This window comes from Vidua chalybeata, chromosome 22 (assembly GCF_026979565.1).
Source record: "Vidua chalybeata isolate OUT-0048 chromosome 22, bVidCha1 merged haplotype, whole genome shotgun sequence".
In the NCBI taxonomy this organism is placed as follows: Eukaryota; Metazoa; Chordata; class Aves; order Passeriformes; family Viduidae; genus Vidua; species Vidua chalybeata.
This window is the reverse complement of record NC_071551.1, coordinates 1,985,559-2,008,177: the sequence shown is the minus strand read 5'-3', so window position 1 is coordinate 2,008,177 and position 22,619 is coordinate 1,985,559. Positions and strand designations below refer to the sequence as shown.

Below are 22,619 nucleotides of genomic sequence, written 5' to 3'. Positions count from 1 at the left end.
CATGCACACTGCTGGATGCTCCAGTCCTGGAGCTGTAAAGGCAGAGGTTGAAATGATGGAGAAATCTGATTTATCACATCTCCCCGAGGGAGCTGAGTTTTGGATCATCACTAAAAACAAGACCTCCAGCACTTCAGGCTTATCTCAGAAACACCTCAGTGCTCCCAGCCAAAGTGATAAGGCATTTAAAACACCCAGGTTTCCCATCTGGATGGGGATGCTCAGGCAGCCTGGAATATTTAGGTACAAGTCCAGAACTATATGGAAGCAACAGCACCCACGAGCTGCTTGGCAGCACCCTGTCCTCAGCTCTGCTGTGCTTGTGTGGCTTTTTTTTTTTTGTTTCAGAAAGAGCATTAGAGACACACCTGGGAAACCGGGACCACGCACAGCTTCCCAGGCATTCCTCCAGCTGCATTCCAGAGCCATTTCTCCGGGATCAAAGCCTGCTCTTACCAGTTTTTGGAGGGGGAGTACGTGTGGATCTCATCGAAGAACCTCTCGGGCTGGTGCAGGGGGTAAGGGCTCGGCCGGGTCCACCCCCCAAAAAGCACCAGCAAGTCCTTGTAGACCACCAGCGTGGCCCCAGCCTTGGGAGAGGGGTAGGAACCTGGCAGGGAGGGAGGAGAAGTTAGGAAAACCACGTTTGAGCACAAGCCCCCAACTCTGCATCGTGTCTTCCTCAAGTGTCACAATGTGGAGACTCCACCTCTCTGAAAAAATGAAAATAAGAGGAAAAAAAAAAAAAGAAGAAAAAAAGGCAAAATTAGAGCTGGGAGCCTGGGAAGAAAACTCCTGCCAATTTATGTCATGGTAATTAGTAGGAGCCTGAAAGCACATCTCAAACACAGCAAAACATCTGTCACTCACTGGCAGGAAATTGCTGGTTTTCCAGCTATCCCTCCAAATTATTGCTTTAGCGCCGAATAAAAGCAATAATTACCTCCAAATACCTCCTAACGTCTCTCCCAGAGGAGGGAGGGAGAAGGGAGACAATTCCAAGGCACCCAGAGTGGCTCGTGCAGATGTGTGGGGTGCTCACAAGTGGCAGCACTCACTGAACCCCAGGTTTGAGAGGGAAGCCCTGAATGCCCTGGCTGTGAATGAAGTCATTCCTCGAGTCTGCAGGATACAGTTCTGCTCTAAAAATCGTGGAAAACCTTTTTGTGTGGCCTGTTTGAGGTTCAAAGGGCTCTACAGGGATGAGGGGCCTCCTGAGGATGACCTGCACAAGGACCAGGTGACCTCCTGGCCTTGGTGCCGTGAGGATTTGCTGTGCTCAGATGATTCTGTGGATCCTGAGGGCTTTCCTGAGCTCACCTCTCAACCTACTGCTGCTCCTGTGGCCCCCAGCCAACCACATCCCTGAGAAGCTGTGGCTGCTCCATCCCTGGAAGCATCCAAGGCTAGGCTGGATGGGACTTGGAGCAACCTGATCCAGTGGAAGGCGTCCCTGCCCATGGCAGGGGGTGGAATAGGATGAACTTTAAGGTCCCTTCCAACCCAAACATTCTGGGATTTTATGTTTCTTAACCCGCTTAGAGCAGGAGTAGCCTCAATGCAGGAACCTTGTTGGCAAGAGCAATTATCAAAGGATTCGATTGCTTTGAATTTGTGTTGGGAAATCGGCCACGATCTGCTGCAAAAGCCCAATCCCTGCCTGGCCCTGGAGCCAGAGGTGCTGTGTCTGTGTCACCACCCTGCTGATGTGTGAGGTGCTGAGCTGCATCCCAGGAACAGCTAAAGCCTCTGAAGCCCAGCTGACTCTGAGCATCCTCCTTCCCACGGTGGCCACCAGCACCCAGCACATTGCTCCACCTCCACAGCCGCCCTTTCCAGTTAATCCTGGAATGCCCAGCCCAGCCTCACGGCTCTGAGCCCGGCTCCAGGAGCGGGGCAGCTCAAGGGCACGGCTCACACGTGGCCACCTCTCCGAAACAGCCGATGCTCCCACCTGGCCCCTGTCCCCTGCCCTGTCCCAGCAGGACTCAGAGACACAATTTTAGCAGGGAATGACACCCAGAACAGACTATTTTTAAAAGAAACCAGAGCAGCTATTTTAGGATGCTACAGCTGAGGGAAGCAATTCCATCGTGATGGGTTCCAGGTGCGGAGGGAAGAGCCCAGCAGAAAGCAGACCCTGGCCTGATGCAGAGATGGCCGTGGCATCCCTGAGCCCTTCCCCAGGGACAGAGTGTTCTGCTGCCCTCAGCCTCGTGGAGATGAGGGAAAAATGGGAATAAAGCTCTGCAGAAGTACTTAATGCAAGGTAACGTATAGCCAGAGCTGTACCAAGATCTCCGTGAGGACAAGATGCCAGTGAAGGTCACATTTGGTTACTCCTGGTTCCTGAATTCCAGTTTTCCTGGCTCGTTCCATGTGTGCAATTCATTAACCCACACCAGCAGGTTTCCAGCCTAAATAATTCCCTGGCAGTGCAGAAAGTTTTTCTCCTAAGCCTGGCACCACAATAAAACATTTGTACCCGAGCTGGTGAATCCCAGCTGGGTGATATCACCAGGGATGCCACAAGGTGCTGGGGTTAAATTGGGTTATTTTTAACCAAAAGGGGCAGCTAGAGTCATTCCAGGATGGAAAAACATTGGCACCTTGCTTGGAAAGGTCTGGGATGGAGCAGTGAGGAAAGTCACCCTCCCACTGCTGTAACCTGAAGGTCAACCCCAGCCTCAGCCAAGGAGACAATTCCCAAGTGAGTCAATGCCGTGCAAACAGCCCAGGGCAGAGGCCAGCCCCGGTTTTTCAGGAAGCTTTGCCTGTTATTGGACATTGTATGGATGTAAATGAGCTGAGTTTCATTCTGCAACGCAGGAAAACTCTGCATTTTACAAGTCAAAGAAGTGCTGGCCTCTCAAAGCCTCTTCAACAGCAAAACTGGGATATCTGTGGATGCTCTCCACAAATGAGATGCACCACAAGCATCTCCAGGACCTTGTGCTGGAGCAGGAATGTGTGGAAATTTGGAGAACTAATGCTGCTTATCCCTACAGCAGGGGAGAGCTGCTGGGTGCTGGGTCCTTGGGAAGGGCAGGACCGTCCCGAGGGAGCTGCTGGAACGGGAAGGCAGCGGCAGCTCTGTGAGCTCAGGACTCAGGCATGCGGAGCAGCCCAGCACAGAGGGACATCAAAGGGACCGAGGACCTGCTCAAAGTCCAGCCCTCTGGAGGATGTGGGAGGTGGGAGCGGCCCTTCAAAGACTCCCAGGAACATACAGGATCCTCTCTGGGATCGCACATGGATCGGGCTGAGGAGCCATCAGAACTTCATTAATGAATTGTACTGGTTCCCACTGGCCCCAGTGGGGAAAATGCTGCGATCCCGAGCTCCTCACCCCAGTAACACCACCCAGCCCAACATCCAGGCTATCCTTCCATAGCATCATCCAGGTTATCCCTCCACAACACCACCCAGCCCAACATCCAGGCTATCCTTCCATAACATCATCCAGGTTATCCCTCCATAACACCACTCAGCTCAATATCCAGGCTATCCCTGCATAACACTGCCCAGCCCAACATCCAGGTTATCTTTCCTGGGGATAAAGGTTAGAACAGGCTGAGGGTGTAGCACAGTTCACTCCTCCTAAGCACAGCAGGCTCCATCCCTGCACAGCTGACGCTGTTCTTTTGGCTGGGATGAGGAGCTAAAAGCTGGGCTGCGCTATTTTTTTCCCAGCTGATGGATTTTCCTGGCTTGCAAAGCCAAAAAACCAACCAACCAAAGATCTCCGGCTTCCACAGATGTTTGGAAAAGAAATGCCAGCCTCTGATCGCTCCCGACACGAGCTCTGGCTGTTTTATCTGTGTTGGATCTGTCCTTATAAGCAGTTTTTAAAGCCCAGTTATCCAGCCCTCTAAAGCCACCGGAGCCGCACACGCGTAGATTAACGGGAACAAAAGAAAAGCCTGGCTCGAAGGGCATTGGGACACAGAGTGCCAGACCAGCCTTTTACCTCTGGAAGGGGCAGTCCTGAGAGACTCCAAAAACCAGCTGGAGTGGGGAAGAGCAATGATCACCCCGTGGTTATCTGCTGGGATTGCCCAGGTGGAAGGATCAGCTTGTGGGTCTGCACTGACCCGAGGGAAGGGAACGCATGGAAAGAGTTGTGACGGGGGATCGGTACTGAGGAGCTTTAATTCTGGGGAAGGATGGGAGGAGAGCTGCAGCCAGGAACTGTTTTTGCTGGATCTGGTGGATCCTGCAGGGAGCTGACTCCCACCATCGCCGATCAGGTTTCCATGGAACACCTGGATAACCACAGCCATGTGTCCCATCTCAAAGCTGAGAAATTAAAGGGAGCTGCTCCAACAACCCATGGAATTCAAGGTGCAAAGGAATTCAAGCTCCCAGGTTCAAATGCCACCTGCAATCTGCACTCCAGAGGTACAGGAAACCATCCCTGGGAAGGGCTCGGGGCTGTCCTTTCTCAAGAATCCTGGAATGGTTTGGGTGGAGGGACCTTAAAGCTCATCCCATTCCACCCCTGCCATGGGCAGGGAAACTTCCACTATTCCAGAATGCTCCCAGCCCTATCCAGCCTGGCCTTGGACACTTCTTCCCAAGGCAGGATGGTGCCTGTTTTGCACTCTGAGTTGTCCCAAATTGGATCCAGCCCTGCCCACCATGAGTTTTGTGTTTCCATGCTCAGGGCAGCAGCAGAGCCACATCCAGGGGCTGGTTTTCAGTCTGGCTTTTAGGCTGGAGCTGGATTTTCAAATCCCAGTTTCCAACCTGGAACTCTCATCCATCCCAGACGAGGGATGGCCCCGACTACATCCCATCCCACAGAGTTCCATCCCAAACTTGTGTGACAGCGTGAAATCCCCAAATCCTTCCCCTTCAACCAGAAGCAAAACCAGAGAAGGAAAAAACCAATAAATCCCTCTGCTTCCCAGGCCAGCAGTCAGCAGATTCATCCAGATCCCTGCCAGTTTCCCAAAGGGAAGAGGACAAGCTGGTGAGCAGCAGTCCAGAAGCCAGAAGAGGATGAGCATCTCAGCAATCCCAGCACTAGCATTGGACTGGGGAGATGTGAAAGGAGCAATCCTATGGGAAGAGCAGACATCCCTGTTGCACACCCACTCATTCATGAAGTCAAACCCAACACTGAGCACTCTGCTCAGCTGCCTTAGCTCCAGCATTTGACATTCACCTGGTTTTAACCCCAAAATGTCTAAAACAGCACTGGGATTATGAACTGGGATCTAGACTAGTTCTGATCAGGTCTGCCTAAACCTTAGAGCCTCTAAAATCCACAGAAGTATCATTTTCTGTTACCAAAACCACAGGCAATTTAGTGTTCCCTTCCAGAAAAACCCCAAATTCCATGCTGGGAAGCAGACAGGAATTCAGCCTTGCAGGAGTCCTAAGGAAAAACCAAACAAATCTCTGCTGATTTGTCTCCTCAGCAGAGAGACAAAACCTCTGCAGACACAAATAACCTCTTGGGAAGGAAGCGGGGGAATATCCCGAGTTTATTTGCAATTTTGGGGGGCAGGTCAGCAACCCCCTGATGTTGACATGCAGACAGAATTCCCAGTGTGGGATTTCCACCCTGCAGTGAATCGAGACTGTGGTAGAAGCCCAGTCAAACCCTGGTGTGGAAGCAAAGTTTGGTTTCTCGCAATCCCTGGGAGGTGCAGGCAGAAGCCCCGGGGAGGATCAGTCACCTCCACGCTGTTGCAAGGTGCCCGTGGGTATTTTTTTAACCCCGGCATTTTTGAGGTGCTGCCGCTCCGATAAAGCCGTGGAGAAGGAGAGGCAGTGCCCTCTGAACCCCGTGCAACTGGATTTACTGAGTCACTCTGTGCTAATGCCTGGCAAAAATGTCCTCATGCAGCATTGAGCAAACAATGCCGAGATAACCGTGCCAGAACGCCGCGGGCTCGGCCTCTTATCTCCCAACAGCCCCGGATGGGATCGCTGCAATTCCTGCCGCAAATTCCTGCAGCTGCACTGCAGGAGAGGCTTTACTGGGATACGCCCTGCCCCTCTCCCTGGCAGCAGCACCCCAAGGTGCCGGGAGCTCCGCGGGGTGAGGTCACCCTCCACAACCATCCTTTGGGAAAGGCGGATTTGGCCCCACATGGGGAGCTGCTCTTGCAAAAGCCGCTGTTCCCTCTCTCCGTGGGCGGAATCCCCAGCATCTACCTCGCCCTGCTTCCACGCTGGTGTTTTTGTTCCCCCTGAAGTGACGCTGCCCTGCAGACTTCTCCAGTGATTTCACAGCCTGACACCTTCCCAAAATCAGCCCCTGTGCAATTGAAGAGCTCAGCACTCCCAGAAAGGGCTGAGTGGCTCCCGCCGCTCGCGTTCCCTGCAGGAGGCGAGGGAAGAGCTGGGAATTGGGCTCGGGCTGCTCAGCCCCGAGGAGGGGGTAATTGCAGGGCAGGGGGGGTGGGACAGCGGGGCTGTGTCCAGCCCTGCTGAGCTCCGCACTTTTCGCTCCCGGATCGTTTCCCACAGCACGAGGGAGGTGCCCCAGCCTTGGAGAATCCCAAAATGAGTGGTGTTCCAGGAAATGGCTGCTGTGTAATTTGGTGAGGTTACAGCTACCACGGGGCTCCAAACCTCAACTATCCTCTAAAGAGCACCCTGTAGGCACAGCCAGAGAATCTCAGGATGATTTGGGATGGAAGGGACCTTAAATCTCGTCCTATTCAAACCCCTGCCATGGGCAGGGACACCTTCCACTTGACCAGGTTGCTCCAAGCCCTGTCCAGCCTGGCCTTGGACACTTTTGGGGATGGGGAATCCACAACCCTTCTGGATGCAGTCAGAGGGAGAAAGTGCAAAAAGCCTGGGAAGAGCCAGGACTTTGCTGTTCCCAGTATTTGCTGCAAGGACAACAGTTAATTCACTGAAACCCCAGCATCTTCCCGCTGCAATTTCCAGCACAGGAAGGGAAATTCAGTGCAGCTCTTCGCACTCCCCTCCCTTGCTGTCTCCCCCTTCACTCCCATTTTCAACCCATTGGTTCCTGAACTTTGCTCCCTCCAAGCCAGGGAAGCACTTTTCTCCTGCATTCCAGTAATTCCAGCCCTGAACGCCAAACTCCTGAATATTTCATGGCAGGAACCAAAATCCACCTTTGGACTGCAGGCAAGCATGAGCGAGGGCTCCATCATTTTGCATGCCTGCTCCATTCTCCAGGAGTTTTACAGCAGATGCTTTGGGGAAAGATTACAATCAGGCTACGGAGCGCCGGGATGCGAGAGGCTTGGAAGGCACACGTTGCTGGGTGCGGATTACACTGCCCCAGGAATGCTCCATCCCGAGGATTACACACGTAATCCTGCTGGATTGAGACCTCCAGGCAAAGGCTGGGCTGCCTTGGAAGGAGCTCCTGCCGATAGATGTCAGCACAGCCTGCCCGAAATTCCCAGTAGGACCTTTCCTTCCCAGCTGACAGTGCAGCGGGGTTTATCCCGCTGACCCCACACTGGACAGGGAGGTACCTGCCCAGGAAGGAAGGCCTGTCAGAGACCCAGGAAAGCAGAATAATTGGGTGTGAAATGATCAGGGAATTTGTGTCCAGGGAAATCATCACCCCTGGGTGCCTCCCACGCCTCGGGAAGGAGGGATCGGCTCCCTCTGGGGTGCAACACATTCATGAGATGTGAGACACCACCAGTGTCAACAACCCCGTGTGTGGCTCCGGGCTTTTGAGCCTTTTTCCTGAAAAGGAAATAAATTGGAGATGCTTTGTCTGAGCCACAGTTCGCAAATTCCTCGGCTCCAACCAAACTCGGACAAGCGAGAAATTAAATTCTCTGCAGGGTTGGGAAATCAAATGTCAGGAAAAAAGAAAAAAATCCTGATAGAATAAAACACTCTTAGAAAATCCAGCCTAACTTCTGCCTAGGTTAAAGGGATGACGGTCTTGCACTTTGGGATCATTAAAATGCAAATTGTTCTCCAAGTGCTAGCTTTCCAAGGTGGAGGAGGGAGTAGCAGGTACTACTACTATTACTACTACTACTACTACTACCTGCTACTTCTACTACTAGGAGGGATTCCTGCTCCACCCTGCAAGTGTCCAAGGCCAGGCTGGACAGGGCTTGAAGCACCCTGGGATAGTGGAAGGTGTTCCTGCCAGTAGAACAAGGTGAGATCCCAAAACTGTACTGAGGGAAGAGGGAATCCAGATCCCCACTCCAGCATCCACTTCCCTTCGAGCTGCTGCTCTCCCAGCCCCCTCAGCCCTTCCCTCTGTTCCCTTCCCACAGGACTCCTGCCACATCAGGCTGAGCTGTCCGGGCAGGGCAGGAGGGCATCCGCAGGCTGAGGGATCATTCCCTGAGGGAGAGCCACAGCCGGCCGCTGCCTCCCTGCCCTGCTGCCCAGGGCAGCCCAGCCCCGCTCCAGGAGCCCATTTCCCACAGCAGGGAATGCTCTTCCCCCACGTTTTGCCCACGGATAAAATCTGGCTGAACTTCCAAGTCCTGCAGTGCAGGGAGAGCATGGAATGGAACAGGGGAAGTGCTTTGGCCTGCTGGGGTAAAACCCCTGTGCCAGCCCCGCGGCAGCTCCCCCGAGGGAGCCAGCCCTGCTCCTGGGCACATTCCCACCTCCCTGGGCAGGTGATCCATGGCTCCTTCAAAGCCATTCCCGGTTGCCTCGGGCACTGCATTCCTGGAGGCCCAGGCACACCTCAGTGGAATGGCTGAGCAGAGAGGGGACACGGGGTGACTCGGTGACCTTGGCGGATACCGGGAGCGCTGGAAAAGCCATGGGAACGCGGCATTGATAAGGATAAGCCGCTGCCAGCTGGAGGGAGGGGCAGGATGCAGCCAGGTAGGGTCGGGGGGAGGGAGGAATGTGGGAATCCCACATTTCAGATGTAGGATTCAGGACCGGGAGGCACAGGGATGTTTTCCCCTGGCAGTGGTGATCCTCACCCATTCCCCATCCCACTGACCAGTCACCCCGCTGGGCTCTCCAAGCACGTGCCTTTGTTTGCAGGGAGCAGATCCCCAGGCAGGGGAGGGATGCCAGACAGGGATCTTTTGGCTTTTCCTGCCTGGTTCAGTGACGGGCCCTGTGGGATAAATCCCTGCAAACAGCTCACCACGCGCTCAGTTTGCTCGTGGGTTTTGTACCTGCAGTCCCTGGGACTGATCCGTGCCAGGCATGGTGGGGTGGCCATCCAAGGATGGATGCCAGTGGAATGTGGTTTGGATCCAGACAACAAAAACCCTCCAGAGGATGAACACAGCCAGCAATGCCACGAGCTGCAGGAGGACAGAGCCTGGCAAATCAAAGGGAGGGGAGGTGTGTGCTGTAAACCTAAACCATGGATTAATCTCCTGGAAACCAGCAGCACCTTCCCAACCAGGTGTCAGCTGACACAGAAAAAAAATCAAAAAGCCATCACTTGATCTGGGTTGACTTTTCATCTCTTGCCCTTGAGATATTTCATACTGAACACCACAAATTCCATTAGAGGCCTTCTGCAAAACCAGCCAGGCAAAGAGAGGAACAGAGGAACAAATGAATGTCAGATGGATCCAGGGGCTGGGAACAGCCCTGCTCCCACCCTGGAGCTGCCAGGCCACCCTCTGCAAGGGCAGGAATGAAGTCCAAACTCTATATCCAGGGATACTGCTGGAGAGTTTGTTTGTCAAAGGTTTGGCAGAAGTGGTCACTCATCTCCTTGTAAAACTGGGAGTCCAAAAAAGGAGGAAAACAATCAATATGCTTAAACTGGAGAAAGCAATACCAAGCAACCTGTGCTGGGAAAGCCTCTGCCCCAAAGGGCATGGGACAAAGCCTGGAAAGTCCTGGTTCTGTTCCAGAAGGACAGAAGTGAGGGGTGGGATAAAGAAGAAATGAGGGGTGGCATAAGCAAGAAATGAGGGCTGGGATAAGGAAGAAATGAAGTGTGTGTAAGGAAGATTTTAGGTGTGTGATCAGGAGGAAACTGGGTGTGTGAAAAGGAAGAAATCAGGGGCAGGATAAGGAAGCTCCAGGCAGGAGGTTCACAGGATTAAAGCTGAGCTTGAAAAAGGTGTCAAGTCACTCTGAGCTTGAGGACTCCAAGAGCCTTTGGATGGTGGTGGGAAAGCCACAGATTTTTGGAGGATAACATAGAATGTTTCAGCTCTGCAGAGGCAGAAGCGGGCCCTACTGCCACCAAACTCAAAGGGCAAGGAGGAAAAAACCACCCAGATCAGGAAAAGAGATGGAAAAAGCTTTCCTCTCTTCCAGGCTCACCAAGACTGCTCACAGCACGAAGGATTTCCATCCAGGCCACTAACCTGCTCCACTTTGCAGGCTCAGGCACTCAGCCATAATTAGGGAGGTTGTTCTGTGCCAGGAATCAGCTCCTGGATCCCTCGGGCTCCTGGGAGGCCAACAGGGACACATGGCTGGGGGCCTCAAGGTGATCCTGAGCCTTTCATAAAACTGAGCTTTGCCCTCAGTCACACGGGGCCGTGGGGCACCATGGGGTGAGCTCAGAGGCCAGGGAGACACCAAGGGTATTCTGCAGACAGAGTTTTGGTCAGGTCAGGATTTTGGGGGGTTTTAATGCCCAAAGCAAGGCTGTGCCCGGGATCCCTGTGAAGGAAGTGACTGCAAGGGGAACAGAGCTGCAGTTTGGGGTGAGGGCATAGCACCTCAGTTACTGCTCTGCAGGAAAAAACTCCCAGACTCCCTGAGGTTGGAAAAGCCCCCCAGGACCATCGAGTCCAACCTGTGCCCAATGCTTTCCTTGTCACCCAGCCCAGTGAGTGCCATGTCCAGCCCTTCCTTGGACACCTCCAGGGATGGGCACTCCAAACCTCCCTGGGCAGCCCCTGCCAAGGCCTGAGCACCTTTCCATGGGAAAATTCCTCCTGGTGTCCACTCTGAGTCTTCTCTGGCCCAGCCTGAGGCCATTCCCTCTGCTCCTGTCCCTGTTCCCTGGGAGCAGAGCCCGACCCCCCCGGCTGTCCCCTCCTGTCAGGAGCTGTGCAGAGCCACAAGGGCCCCCTTGAGCCTCCTCTTCTCTAGGCTGAGCCCCTTTTCTGCTCCCTCAGCTGCTCCTGGTGCTCCAGCCCCTTCCCAGCTCTGATCCCTTCCCTGGACATGCTCCAGCCCCTCCTGGTCCTTCCTGAACTGAGGGGCCCAGGACTGGACACAGCTGATGCAAAACATGACCCTGAACTGAATGAGCTGCACAGTCTGCAGTCACAGAGGGTTTAAATCAACACGTGAGGAGTTCCCCACTATTCCCACACCTCTGATTATTCCTCAGATTCCCCCTGAGCCCTTGGACAGCCCTGCTCCTGTCCCAGTGGGATTCATTCCCTGAGTGCCAGCGTGGCTCTGGTTTGTGGCCGTGCATAGCTGGATCCAGTGGGATCCTGTGAGATCCTCTGGGATCCTGTGGGATCCAGCACCACCCCCCTCCTCGGGAAGCCCACTCAGTCCTTTCCCCGTGTCTCCTTCAGCTCCACAAATCTCCCAGAGCTGAGGAGATCCCAACCGAGGAATTCAGCACCGTGAAACTCCAGCGACTGTTTGGAAATCTGTTTTGAAAACTTGCCGCTGTTTTCTAGAAGGGGCAGATGAAAACAAGGCTGGGCTGTTTAGCTCGGAGCAAGGTTTTTGCACAGCTTTGTCAAGGCCAAACCTCTCTGCTCCACGAGCGACGGGGAGGTTTCTCCACCAGGACCACATCTGACACCAGGAGTCTCTGCCGAGCCTCTCCTGCCTCCTTGGGGCTGTTGCTTTTGTTGACACAACAGCATCAAAGGCACATTCCCCTCAGTCACAAAGGGAAACTGATCCTCCCACTCCGGGCACAGAGGGGGCTGGGGGAAGAGCTGAGCCACGAGGAGCTGCTGGCAGAGGGGTTTTACTGCGTCCTGCTAAGGCCACCCAGGAGGTTTAGGCACAAACTCCAGGCTGGAGCAGGAGGGAGGATCTGCCATAGCCCGAGGGCAGAGGGATCAAAGCCTCACACGGAGGGGTACTGCCTCCGAGGCCGGTTTGATCCCGAAGTCCTGAGGAAGATGAGAAGCTTTCCCTCTCCCCAGGGTGACCGCAGGGGACAGGAAACACCAGGAACAGGTCCTGGGGAGGTGCCCGTGCCGGGGCAGTGTGGCCCAGGGCAGCAGCAGCTGGATTCTCCTCCCAGCAACAGGAAAAGTGGAGCCTCGGGGCTCCTGAACCCCTGTGGGACCAGAGAGGGATATCCCAGCCTGGCAGAGGGAAACCACACAGGGACAGGAGGGACAGGGCCCTTCCCAGCCCTCCTGCCTGCCCAGCTGGGAGCAGAAGGGGGATGAGAAAGCAGACCCAAGAGAAGAATGTGCATATCCTACAGGAATGCCTCTCCCTGCAAAGCCCTGGTCGTTCCAGCACCATCCCTGGCTTTACAAACACAACAGGCTCAGTTTCAAAGGGAAAAGCTCTTCACCTCTGTGCCATGAGCCCCTGGGAGAGCAGAGTTCCTGGCCTTTTCCTCCCTAATTCAAAAAGGCACTTTCTGGTGTGGTTGTGGCTGAGAGAGGCCAAGTGCAGGACTCTGAGGAACTGGAACCAAGGACGCCAGGAGGGACACAGCCTGCAGGGACACAGCCTGGAACAGCCCAGGTGGGGCAGCAGGAGCCTGCCCAGGGACCCTCCCTGTTCTGCCTGTGAGTTGTCCCTGCAGGATGTGTGGACAGGAGGCTCAAATGGTGCCAAAGTTCCTGGGGCTCCTCTGGGAGCCTCCAGCAGCTTTCCTTGCACAGGGAGGGGTGGGAGCTCACCAGAAGAGTTCCACAGACCTGCATGGGAGCAGGACAAACCCTCCTTGCCAGCAGGGCAGCAGATCCAGGGATGAATCCAAGCATCAGCAAAGGCCTCACCACAACCCCCTGCAGCTCCCATGGCATGAAGTCATGGAATCATGGAGTGCTTTGGGTTGGAAGGGCCCTTAAAGCCCACCCAGTCCCAGCCCCACCATGGGCAGGGACACCTCCCACAGTCCTAGGGTGCTCCAAACCCTGTCCAGCCTGGCCTTGGACACTTCCAGTCTGTGCCAGGGCCTCATCCCCCTCACAGGGAACAATTCCTTCCCAATATCCCATCTGACCCTGCCCTCTGGCATTCCAGGCCCTTGTCCAAAGTCCATCTCCAGCATTCTTGGAGCCCCTCCAGGTACTGAATGTCCTGCAACTCTCTGTTTCAAATGAGGTTTGGTTTCTTTCCTGACTGTTCAGCCCATTTTTGGGGAGCACCAGGGACTCTCACCACTGAAACCAGCGTGCTCCAGCTGGACTCACAGGAGTGGGGCCTCACCCTGGCCTCCAGCTGGATAAACAGATTCCAGAATAAACCACCCCCAGCCCTCCATCAGGATGCCCTGAGCACAGATGGGCTCAAATTCCAACAACTGCCCAGGTAAATTGTGCAAATGAGGGCAAAGAAAGCACCCCCCACCACATGGAAAAGGTCTCTGCCTGCCAGAGACCACCTACCCTGGGACAGCACTGCAGCGTCCCACACATGGGGCTGGTAATTATCCTGCTCCTGCTCCAGCAGATCCTGCGTGGGATGGGAAGGGTGGGAGCAGCTCCACAATGGCCAGGAGAGCTCCAGGGAGAAGAGCTGGGAGGCACCTTCTGAAAATAGAGATCCTGCTGCCTGCCACCCTCCTTTCCAGAGCTTCCAATCCCACCAAAAGCTCTCCAGAAGAGCCAGGCACCAACTCTCTTGTGCTGCTCCAGCCCCATCAGTCACACGTCAAAGCCATTGTTTCAGATCTAAGCAAAAAAATACTTTGAAACCTCAAAAATTAGGGTTTTTTGAAGTAATTATCTCCCTCCTCCGTCTCTTGAGACGAAAGAAACCCAGGCCAATTATTTCTTTGAAGGCTAAATATTTACTCCCAGATGAAGCAGCTTGGGCTGGAGGGGAATTATCCAGCTCTGATGTCATCTCATGCCTGGGAGCCAGAAAACCCGGATGAAAACAGGTAGGAACAAACAGCAGCAACAACAACAACAAAAGGGTGTCTTCTCCTGGAAAAGCCTCTCAGGAAGGGATGAAGACATTGTGCTCCCATTCCCTGCCTGGGGCTCGTTAAATAAGATGCTTAACAAGGGCACACGTGGAGTGTGAGGGAACCTCTCTGAGCAAGACTGGCCTTGGGAAAGAGCCAGGGTCTCATCCCATAGTTCTGGAGTCTGTGGGGCAGGTGTGGGAACTCCTCCACAGCAATTAGCCTGCATACACAATGAGTGGTAATCAATCAATGTCAACTCTTCGGTTTTTCTTTTAAAAAGCCCTCTTCTGCCTTATTTACATCCCAGCATTTCAAAGCTCTGCCCCCTCCAGCCGCTCTTCTTTCCCAGGCAGGCGGTGCCACCCCCAGTTCGGGGCATCCAAAGGAAGAGCTGGAGCTGTGGGATCCCACTGGGGTTGACTCATCCCTTTGGAAAAGCAGGAACCAGAGCACTCCCCGGGCCCGGCCTCCAGTTTCAGCTGTGATCCCATCTCGCCCATGACAGGGTGCAGGAACATCTCCTCGGGGGATCTTCCCGTGGGACCGAGCCCTGCCAGGCATTCCCACAGGAGCCGTTCTTCGGGAGCGCCGGGCTCTGTGTGCCTGGCACTGGGGACAGGAAAGAGCTCCCTGGGCTGCAGGAATCCGTGCCCTGGGGCAGGGAGAGCTCTGCAGAGCCCAGGAGCTGTGCATCCTCCCCTCTCCAGCCCCAGCAGGGCAGGATGGATGGCAGGAGCCCCTTTGGAGGGCTGGGGTTCATTTTCCCTGTTTAAATCCACAACTCCCTAATTCTTCCCTTGTGGGAGTCCCACAGGGGCTGTGTGCACAAAACCAGAGCACGAAGGAAGTGTGGGTGGATGTCCAAGCACCAAGGGAGGTGTTCACAGCTGGAAATTCCCAGGTGATACCAACACTTGGGACTTGTCCCCAGTCCCTCTCCAGCTCTCCTGGAGCCCCTTCAGGCACTGGAAGGGATTCTGAGGTCACCCTGGATCCTTCTCTTCTCCAGGTGAATGCCCCCAGGTTTCCCATCTCCCTCTATATCCTTCTCCACCTCTATCTCCTTATTCCCTGGATTTTGGAGTACTTCAAGTGCCAGAAAAGAAAATACTTTATAAACAATATCTGAGCAGTCCACAATACTTGGGGCACATGACAGGGAATTCTGTTCCTAACAAGGAATGCTGGTGGATGTTGAGCTCCTTTTCTCCTTCCTCCTCCTGCCAAAACAGCTGCTCTAACACTGCATTCTCCCCTCTGCCCCAAGAGCTTCCCCCAATTCTTCTGCTTTCCTCAAAGTTATTTTAGTGGAATTCAGAAATTAAAAGGAAAAAACCAAACTGTTGTGGGTGACATTTCCAGCACAAAAACCAGTGTGGGAAATCATCTGTGGTGTTTTCCTGCCCGGCTGAGGGTGCCTGGACAGCAGGAATGAACCTGCTTTCCCACGCTCTCCCACCTGCATGGGCTTGTCTGCTCCACCCACCAAAATAACTGGAGTGGGAGCCACTGGAATGAGCAAAGAAAATCTCAGCTTTGGGACAATGACTCTCACCATGGAATCACGGAATGGGACCTTAAACACACCCAGTGCCACCCCCTGCCACAGGCAGGGACACCTTCACTATCTCAGGGTGCTCCAGCCTGGCCTTGGACTCTCCCAGGGATCCAGGGGCAGCCACAGCTGCTCTGGGCACCCTGTGCCAGGGCCTGCCCACCCTCACAGCCAGGAATTCCTTCCCCATCTCCCATCCATCCTTGCCCTCTGGCAGTGGAAGCCATTCCCTTTGTCCTGTCCCTCCAGCCCTCGTCCCCAGTCCCTCTCCAGCTCTCCTGGAGCCCCTTTAGGCCCTTGAAGGGTCTCTGAGGTCTCCCTGGAGCCTTCTCCTCTCCAGGCTGAACAATCCAAATTTCTCAGCCTTCTCCAGGCTGAACAATCCTGATTTTCTCAGCCTTCCTCAGGTTGAACAATCATCACATCTTAGCCTACTGCGGCACGAACAATTCCAACTCTCTCAGCCTTTCCCAGGCTGAACAATCCTGATTTTCTCAGCCTTATCACCGCAGGCTCTGGTGGCTGCAGGGAATGTCCCTCACCCTGCATGACAGGGACCTGCTGCTCCCCAAAAACACCCCCAAGGCGGGGCTGAGGACTGAGGCTCTGCCACAAACCCCACATCTCCCTGGGATGCAGCCCAATCCTGGTGGGATAAGCTCAGACATCCAGAACCACGAGCCCGAGCTGCGGGGAGGAGGGAGGGGAGTGGGGGAGCTCCCGGGCTCACCTGAGGCCAGGGGCCGGATCCACTCCTTGCTGTTGAGGTCCAGTCTCCAGAGGTCGTTGAAGGCGGCATTGCAGCTGCTCTGGGTGCAGCCCCCAAACACGTACATGGACTGGTTGGGGTCGTAGTAACACGCACCTGTGAGAGAGCACAGCCCTGTCACTGCTGTGACCACAGCCCTGTCACTGCTATCCCCACAGCCTGTCACTGCCCTGTGCCCCACAGCCTGTCACTGCTGTCCCCACAGCACTGTCACTGCCCTGTGCCCCACAGCACTGTCACTGCTATCCCCACAGCCTGTCACTGCTGTCCCCACAGCCCTGTCACTGCTGTGACCACAGCCCTGTCACTGCTATCCCCACAGCACTGTCACTGCTATCCCCACAGCCTGTCACTGCTGTCCCCACAGCCTGTCACTGCCCTGTGCCCCACAGCCTGTCACTGCTGTCCCCACAGCCTGTCACTGCCCTGTGCCCCACAGCCTGTCACTGCTGTCCCCACAGCCCTGTCACTGCCCTGTGCCCCACAGCCTGTCACTGCTGTCCCCACAGCACTGCCACTGCTGTCCCCACAGCCCTGTCACTGCCCTGTGTCCCACCCCCAGGCCAGGCCCTTTCCTCCCTGGGGAACAGCAGCCAGGCTGCCCCAGCTCCCCAGAACCACAGGGCACTCCTGAGCAGGGTGAAGCTCCAGCAAGAACCTTCCCAAGAGGATTATCCCTCAGGCAGAGCTACTCCTCAAAGTGCAGAGAAAACTGCCTTAGAGGCCTGTAATTAATGAGCTTAGCTGTGATTAAGGCACTGAGCTCCCTGACCTGCCCTGAGCTGGATCACACAGCTCACAGACCCCTCTGTGCACCCAGCCCTGGGCTTTGTCCTCTCTTCAGGATTTCACCCCATCTCATTTAAATCTCCCACTAAAACTCAGGATCATCCACGGGCATTCCCTCTGCTCCCCATGGGGAAGGATGAGGCAGCCAGGTGGGGAACAGGGAGGGAATACCACGTTTGACAACTCCTCAAAGATACCCAAGAGCTTTTGGCCCCAAAAAAGCTCTGCAGCAAAACAAAACCCATGGAAGTGTCTGACTTTGGCAGGGAGTGTCTGCAGCACCCAGGTACCTCTGGCAAGAGGGAACTGAGAGATGGAGCAGGGAGGGCTTGCTCAGCTTGTCTGCCTTAGAGGCTGGGCAGAATTCCGGGTTTCCTGTAAAACTCCATGTGGAATAACCCCCCCCCCCAGCAAAATCACTGAGATTGTGCTCTCCTACTTCTTTTAAGAGTAGTTTTAAGCTGCTGAAGATAAGGAAGGCAGAGCAGCTTGAGGAAAAAAAAAATAGGAAAACCCAGGAAAAAGCAAGCACAAAGAAAAGTGGAGTTTATTCCAGCTTGTGGGAATTCCACAGTGGGATTGTGGGGGCTGCTCTGTGCAGGGTCAGGAGCTGGACTTGGATGATCCTTGTGGATCCAGCTCAGGATATTCTGGGATTCCATGATATGTTTATATATAGTTTATACCAGGTGTAGAACAAATCAGGGGGAAATTGTGCACGTCCCTGATGGTTTTAGGGTTTCTTTGGGTGGAAAACACTGAATGGATTTAGTTGGGGTTTTTTTATGTCTCAGCAAAATTCAGTGACCCCCAGAGTTTCAGCACTGCAGAAGTGGCTTATCTTTGGAAAGGAACCAGGAATTCTGGTGTTTGAAGACACTGATGCTCAGGAAGAGCAGAGGTTCTGGTTCTGAGCACACTCCTGACTCCTCTGTCCTGAGCAAGAGATTTTCACCCGGAGCAGCCGACAGCCAGAGCAGAGCTGACTGGGGAGGGACAACCAAATGGAAAGCACATTCCCTTCACCATAAACAAGAGCATGGACTTCTGAAACTCAGAGAACATGAAATAAATTCACCCATCCAAGTTCAAGGGCTGTATTTCCCACTGGAGAGATGGGAAGGAGCTGGCTGGGCTGTCAATCCCATTCCCACATGGATTGGAGGGAGAAAGCCTTTGGTATTGGCCTTGGACACTGTCAGGGATCCAGGGGCAGCCACAGCTGCTGTGCCAGGGCCAGCTCACCCTCACAGGGAACAATTCCTGCCCAATATCCCATCCATCCTGCCAGTGGGAGCCATTCCCTGTGTCCTGTCCCTCCAGCCCTTGTCCCCAGTCCCTCTCCAGCTCTTCTGGAGCCCCTTTAGGCCCTGAAAGGGTCTCTGAGGTCTCCCTGGAGCCTTCTCCAGGTGAATGGCCCCATGTTTCCCATCTCCTTCTATCTCCATCTCCACCTCTATCTCCTCACTCTCTAAAATGCCACTGTCCTGCTCCTTGCAGCGCAGGGCCTGGGTGCAGCCAAAAATCCGGGGATATTGAGCAAGGGTGGGTGCTGGGAGGAGCTGCAGCTCTGCTCCAGGAGCAGCCCATCCTGTAAAACAAACATTCCAGCTCTCACCGCTCCCAACGGTTCGTCAAACCCACAAATTGCTGTAATTACTCATCCCGGTGGTGCCACCAACCCCAGGCTCCTTGGAAACAAAAACAATAAATCAGTGCTTAAAATTAGTCACTCCTCCAGCAAAGGATCAATATCCCTGGCAGAAGGGTCGGCATTCCTTTGCTGCTTTTCCGTTTCTGCATTCCTGAGCCTCCTGACATCTTTTTCCGACTGCGGGCAGTGATTTCACCCTGTGACTCATCGCCCTGCTGTGACCTCGCAGGTTCATACATAAAACAGCTCAGTGACTCCTGCAAACATCATCCAAAAAACCCCAAACACGGGAGATTTCTGCCCCTAAAACCCAGCATGATTGATGTTTCATATCCTGCAGTTTTGCAGCCTTTGGAAAAGCGACAGCCCATCCACAGTTTGCTCTCAGCGGTGTGATCCCTGCCAGGCACTCCCTCCCCAGGGCAGCTCCTTCCATTCACTATTCCTTATCAAGCACTTCTGCCATTCCTCCCTTCAGGACTGAGAGCAGACAGGTTGACTTCCAGCTGCTTAGAATTCCCCTCCTTAGCCGTTTGTGCTCCCTGTGAGAACTTCTGGGATGGTTCTAATAATTCCTGGAAGCGAGAGCGAGCCCCAGACAGAGCTTTGATAGCAGCACTGACTCGTGCCTGGGCGGTGACGTCTTCCCACAAAAAAAACAGCAAATCACTCATCCCTCAAGAAGGGCTTTGTGAGTCCTGCCTGCTCCCTCCCCACTGCCCAAAATCCTGTTCCCTCCACCTCAGCTCATCGTCATCCCTTGGGATTTTAGGTGACGGTTCAGAGGTTCAGAGTTTGACTTTCCGGAACTGACGATTTGTAGCTCGGCTTTAACGCTGGAATCTCGCCCGCAGGCACAGAATGCTGCTGCAGGGAAAGCAGAGGCTGCAGATTTGGGCAGCTGCTCACAAACCAATCCGTTTAAGTCAGCAAACAAATTAATCCAGATTAGCTTTGTGCCCACAAAGTGCATTAATAACGCTGCCGTGGCCACCGGGGCCGGGCAGAGCCGGGGCCCTGTCACCGAGCGAGGCTAATACGGATTACACGCTCCGAGGGCAGTGGATTTAGGGAGACAACTCACTTTGCAGCCAGGAAGCCCGTGGTAGGCAGCAGGATAAAGGAAAGAGCGCTCTGAGCCTTTTCCAGGCAATTTCTAGCTGGCCTGAGCACCCAGCAGTCGCAAAAAAACGCTGCTAAAATTGAAGGGAAATACATGCAAATGTGAAGCCGTTAATAAGCACCTCACTAACGTTGCTAAAAATGAGCTGTGAACTGTGGAGCCTTTTCATCCTTCAGGAAGGCGAGGGTATCTCGGCAGAGCACAATGACTTCACCAGAGCTCCCCGCAGCGTCTCCCGGGCTTGTCTTGGCAGGAGGCAGCGTCGCGGCTGCCTCATAAATTATTGCTTGGGAAGATGAAAATGTGATGCCTGCTGCTCTTGGAATGGCAGGGCTTGCACCGTGTTTATCTTCCCTCAGAAAAATGCAATTTGCTTCCTGGAAGAGCTGTCCCCCAGAGGGCTCAGACCCCGTGCTGAAGTCACAGGAAGGAATTTTTGTTGTGTTTTTTTTGTTGGAGCCGAGGCAGCTCAATGCTACTGCACTCCAAAGAACAGGGTTTATTTCAATAACTTTCCCTCAAAGGCACTGTGTTTAGGTATCTTTTATCCTCTGTTCTTTTCCAGAATCTTGGAAGCAGGGGAAGAATTCACCCAAACATTGAGTGGTGCTGTTGACTGAATCGCTCCCTTCTGTCAGCAAATCCACCTGCAGCTCTGCTCGACTTGAGCCCAGCACACTGCACAATTCCCAGTTTTCCTCACAGATGTAGAGGACCTGTGCGAGCAGCTGGTGCACATCCCTGAGTGCTGCACGTTCCAAAACCCACTGGCTTTGCTGGGAATGACTCCAGTCCAGGGGCTGAGGGAGGGGTTGCTGGGGAGGATGCAAAGCTCGGGCCCAGATCCTGGGGATAACTCTGGGTGTCTCAGGACATGAAGGACACTGAGGGGCTGGAGCGTGTCCAGAGATGGGAATGGAGCTGGAGAAGGGGCTGGAGCCCCAAGAGAGGCTGAGGGGGCTGGGAAAGGGTCTCAGCCGGGAGAAAAGGAAGCTCAGGGGGGGACCTTGTGGCTCTGCACAACTCCTGACAGGAGGGGACAGCCGGGGGGGGGTTGGGCTCTGCTCCAGGGAACTGGGACAGGACAAGGCAAGGGCAACAGCCCCAGGCTGGATATTGTGAAAAACCATTCATGGAATAGGGGTCAGGCACTGGCACAGACTGCCCAGGGCAGTGCTGGAGTCACCATCCCTGGATGTGGCACTTGGGGACACATTTTGGTCAAGGGCTGACTCCATGATCTGGGAGAGTTTTCCACCCTGGGGAGCTGCAGAAAGATCCCTGCACAACCAGAAAGCCACAATCCCACCCCCCTTCCACTCCATCAACATTTCCTAGGACCAACGAGTCCACCATGACCAGCAGCTCCCAAATCCCTGCTCTTGTGCCGAGTGTTGGCACAGCCGTGGGTTGAACACCGGCGGCGATGGGCACGTGTGGCACTGCCAGACCCAAGGGAGGCACGTGTGGCACTGCCAGCCCCGAGGGAGGCACGTGTGGCACTGCCAGCCCCCAGGGATGGCACTGCCAGCCCCTGAGGGAGGACATTCCTGGGATACTCACTGTGTGAGAAGCGCTGGGTGATGGGGGTGCCGGGGTAGGGGTAAGTGCGGCTCTCCCACTGGATGTTCCCTTCCTGCACTGCCTTGATAAAGCCGTGGTAGCACTGATGGGCCACACCTGGGGAGAGAACAACACTGTCAGCAAGGCTGGGAACAAACTGTGCCTGCACGGGGACAGCTGCAAACCCCTGTGTTTGGGTTAGAAACACGCTGGGAATGCAGGGGATTAAAGGAATAAAGACAAGGGAACTCTGCAAATGGGGAAGTCAGCAGCGTGTACCGGCTGGGTCATGACATCCCGGCAGCTCCGGCTCGGGAAGCAGAGCCTTTGGGAAAGGAAGGAAGCACTGGGATGCTTTGGAGAGCTTGTGTTCAGCCCTCTGTGCTGCACCCTTGTTCCCTCAGCACACCCCGAGGGGCAGCTTCCCTTCCCTCGAGGAAGCTCAGTGCAATAATCAATTTTTAAGAGTGTGAATGCAGCTACTGGCCAGGGATCTGAACAAAGTCGGAAAGGAGATATCAGTGATAAAAATCAGCAGGGATGCTCCAAGACTGCCACTAATTCTGTGTGAGGGTGCTGGGAGGGGCCAGAGGCTGCTCCCTGAGGAGACAAAAGGGTCTGGAGAAGGTTTCTGGCAGCAGCAGCAGCTCAGCAGACACTTGGTGGCACCTGCACTGAGGATGCCACAACCTGCCAAGAGTTCTTCCCCAAGCCCTGTGCCAGGAACACCCCCAGCAAGAAATCCCACTCCGGGATATAAAGCAGGAAGGGTTTTTTTAAATAAAAAAATAAAGCCTGGAGTCCTCTAGGAGCTGATCCCTGAGAGTCACACGGGAAAGGGAATGTGAGCTCCAGCAGTGCACGGCAGATGTATCCTGGCAAACAGGAAAAATTAACCAGGAGAACACGAATCAATTGTTTACCTCGAGTGACCTCTCTGGGCACAGCTCACAGGTGGTAGTTCCACACCTTTTTTTTGGCTGGAATTGCCCCAGAAGGGCCCAGCTGCCCAGCACCACTTGTCCCCTGAGAGGTGACACAGCCCAAAGCCATGCTGTGCCCCTGGCTGCTCATCCTTGGGCTCCAGGGATGTTTCCCACATCCCTTCGGGGTGAATCCCAGGTGTTTGTCCATCCCAGCTGCATCCCTTGCAGGCCACTCCAGGAAACA

The 22,619-nt window shown here is 54.4% G+C and overlaps 1 protein-coding gene across 3 annotated transcripts in view; it reads right to left on the bottom strand.

Moving 5' to 3' along the window:
* The window catches only part of FBXO42 (F-box protein 42), a 45,515-nt gene that overhangs the window by 5,440 nt on the left and 17,456 nt on the right, over window positions 1–22,619 (bottom strand). For all 3 annotated transcript variants that reach the window (XM_053962878.1, XM_053962879.1, XM_053962880.1), the window contains exons 3-5: window positions 21,450–21,566; window positions 16,282–16,416; window positions 457–610 (exon numbers count right to left, since the gene is read on the bottom strand). In XM_053962878.1, the coding sequence (XP_053818853.1) occupies window positions 457–610; window positions 16,282–16,416; window positions 21,450–21,566 (406 nt within the window). The remainder of the gene's footprint in view (window positions 1–456; window positions 611–16,281; window positions 16,417–21,449; window positions 21,567–22,619) is intronic.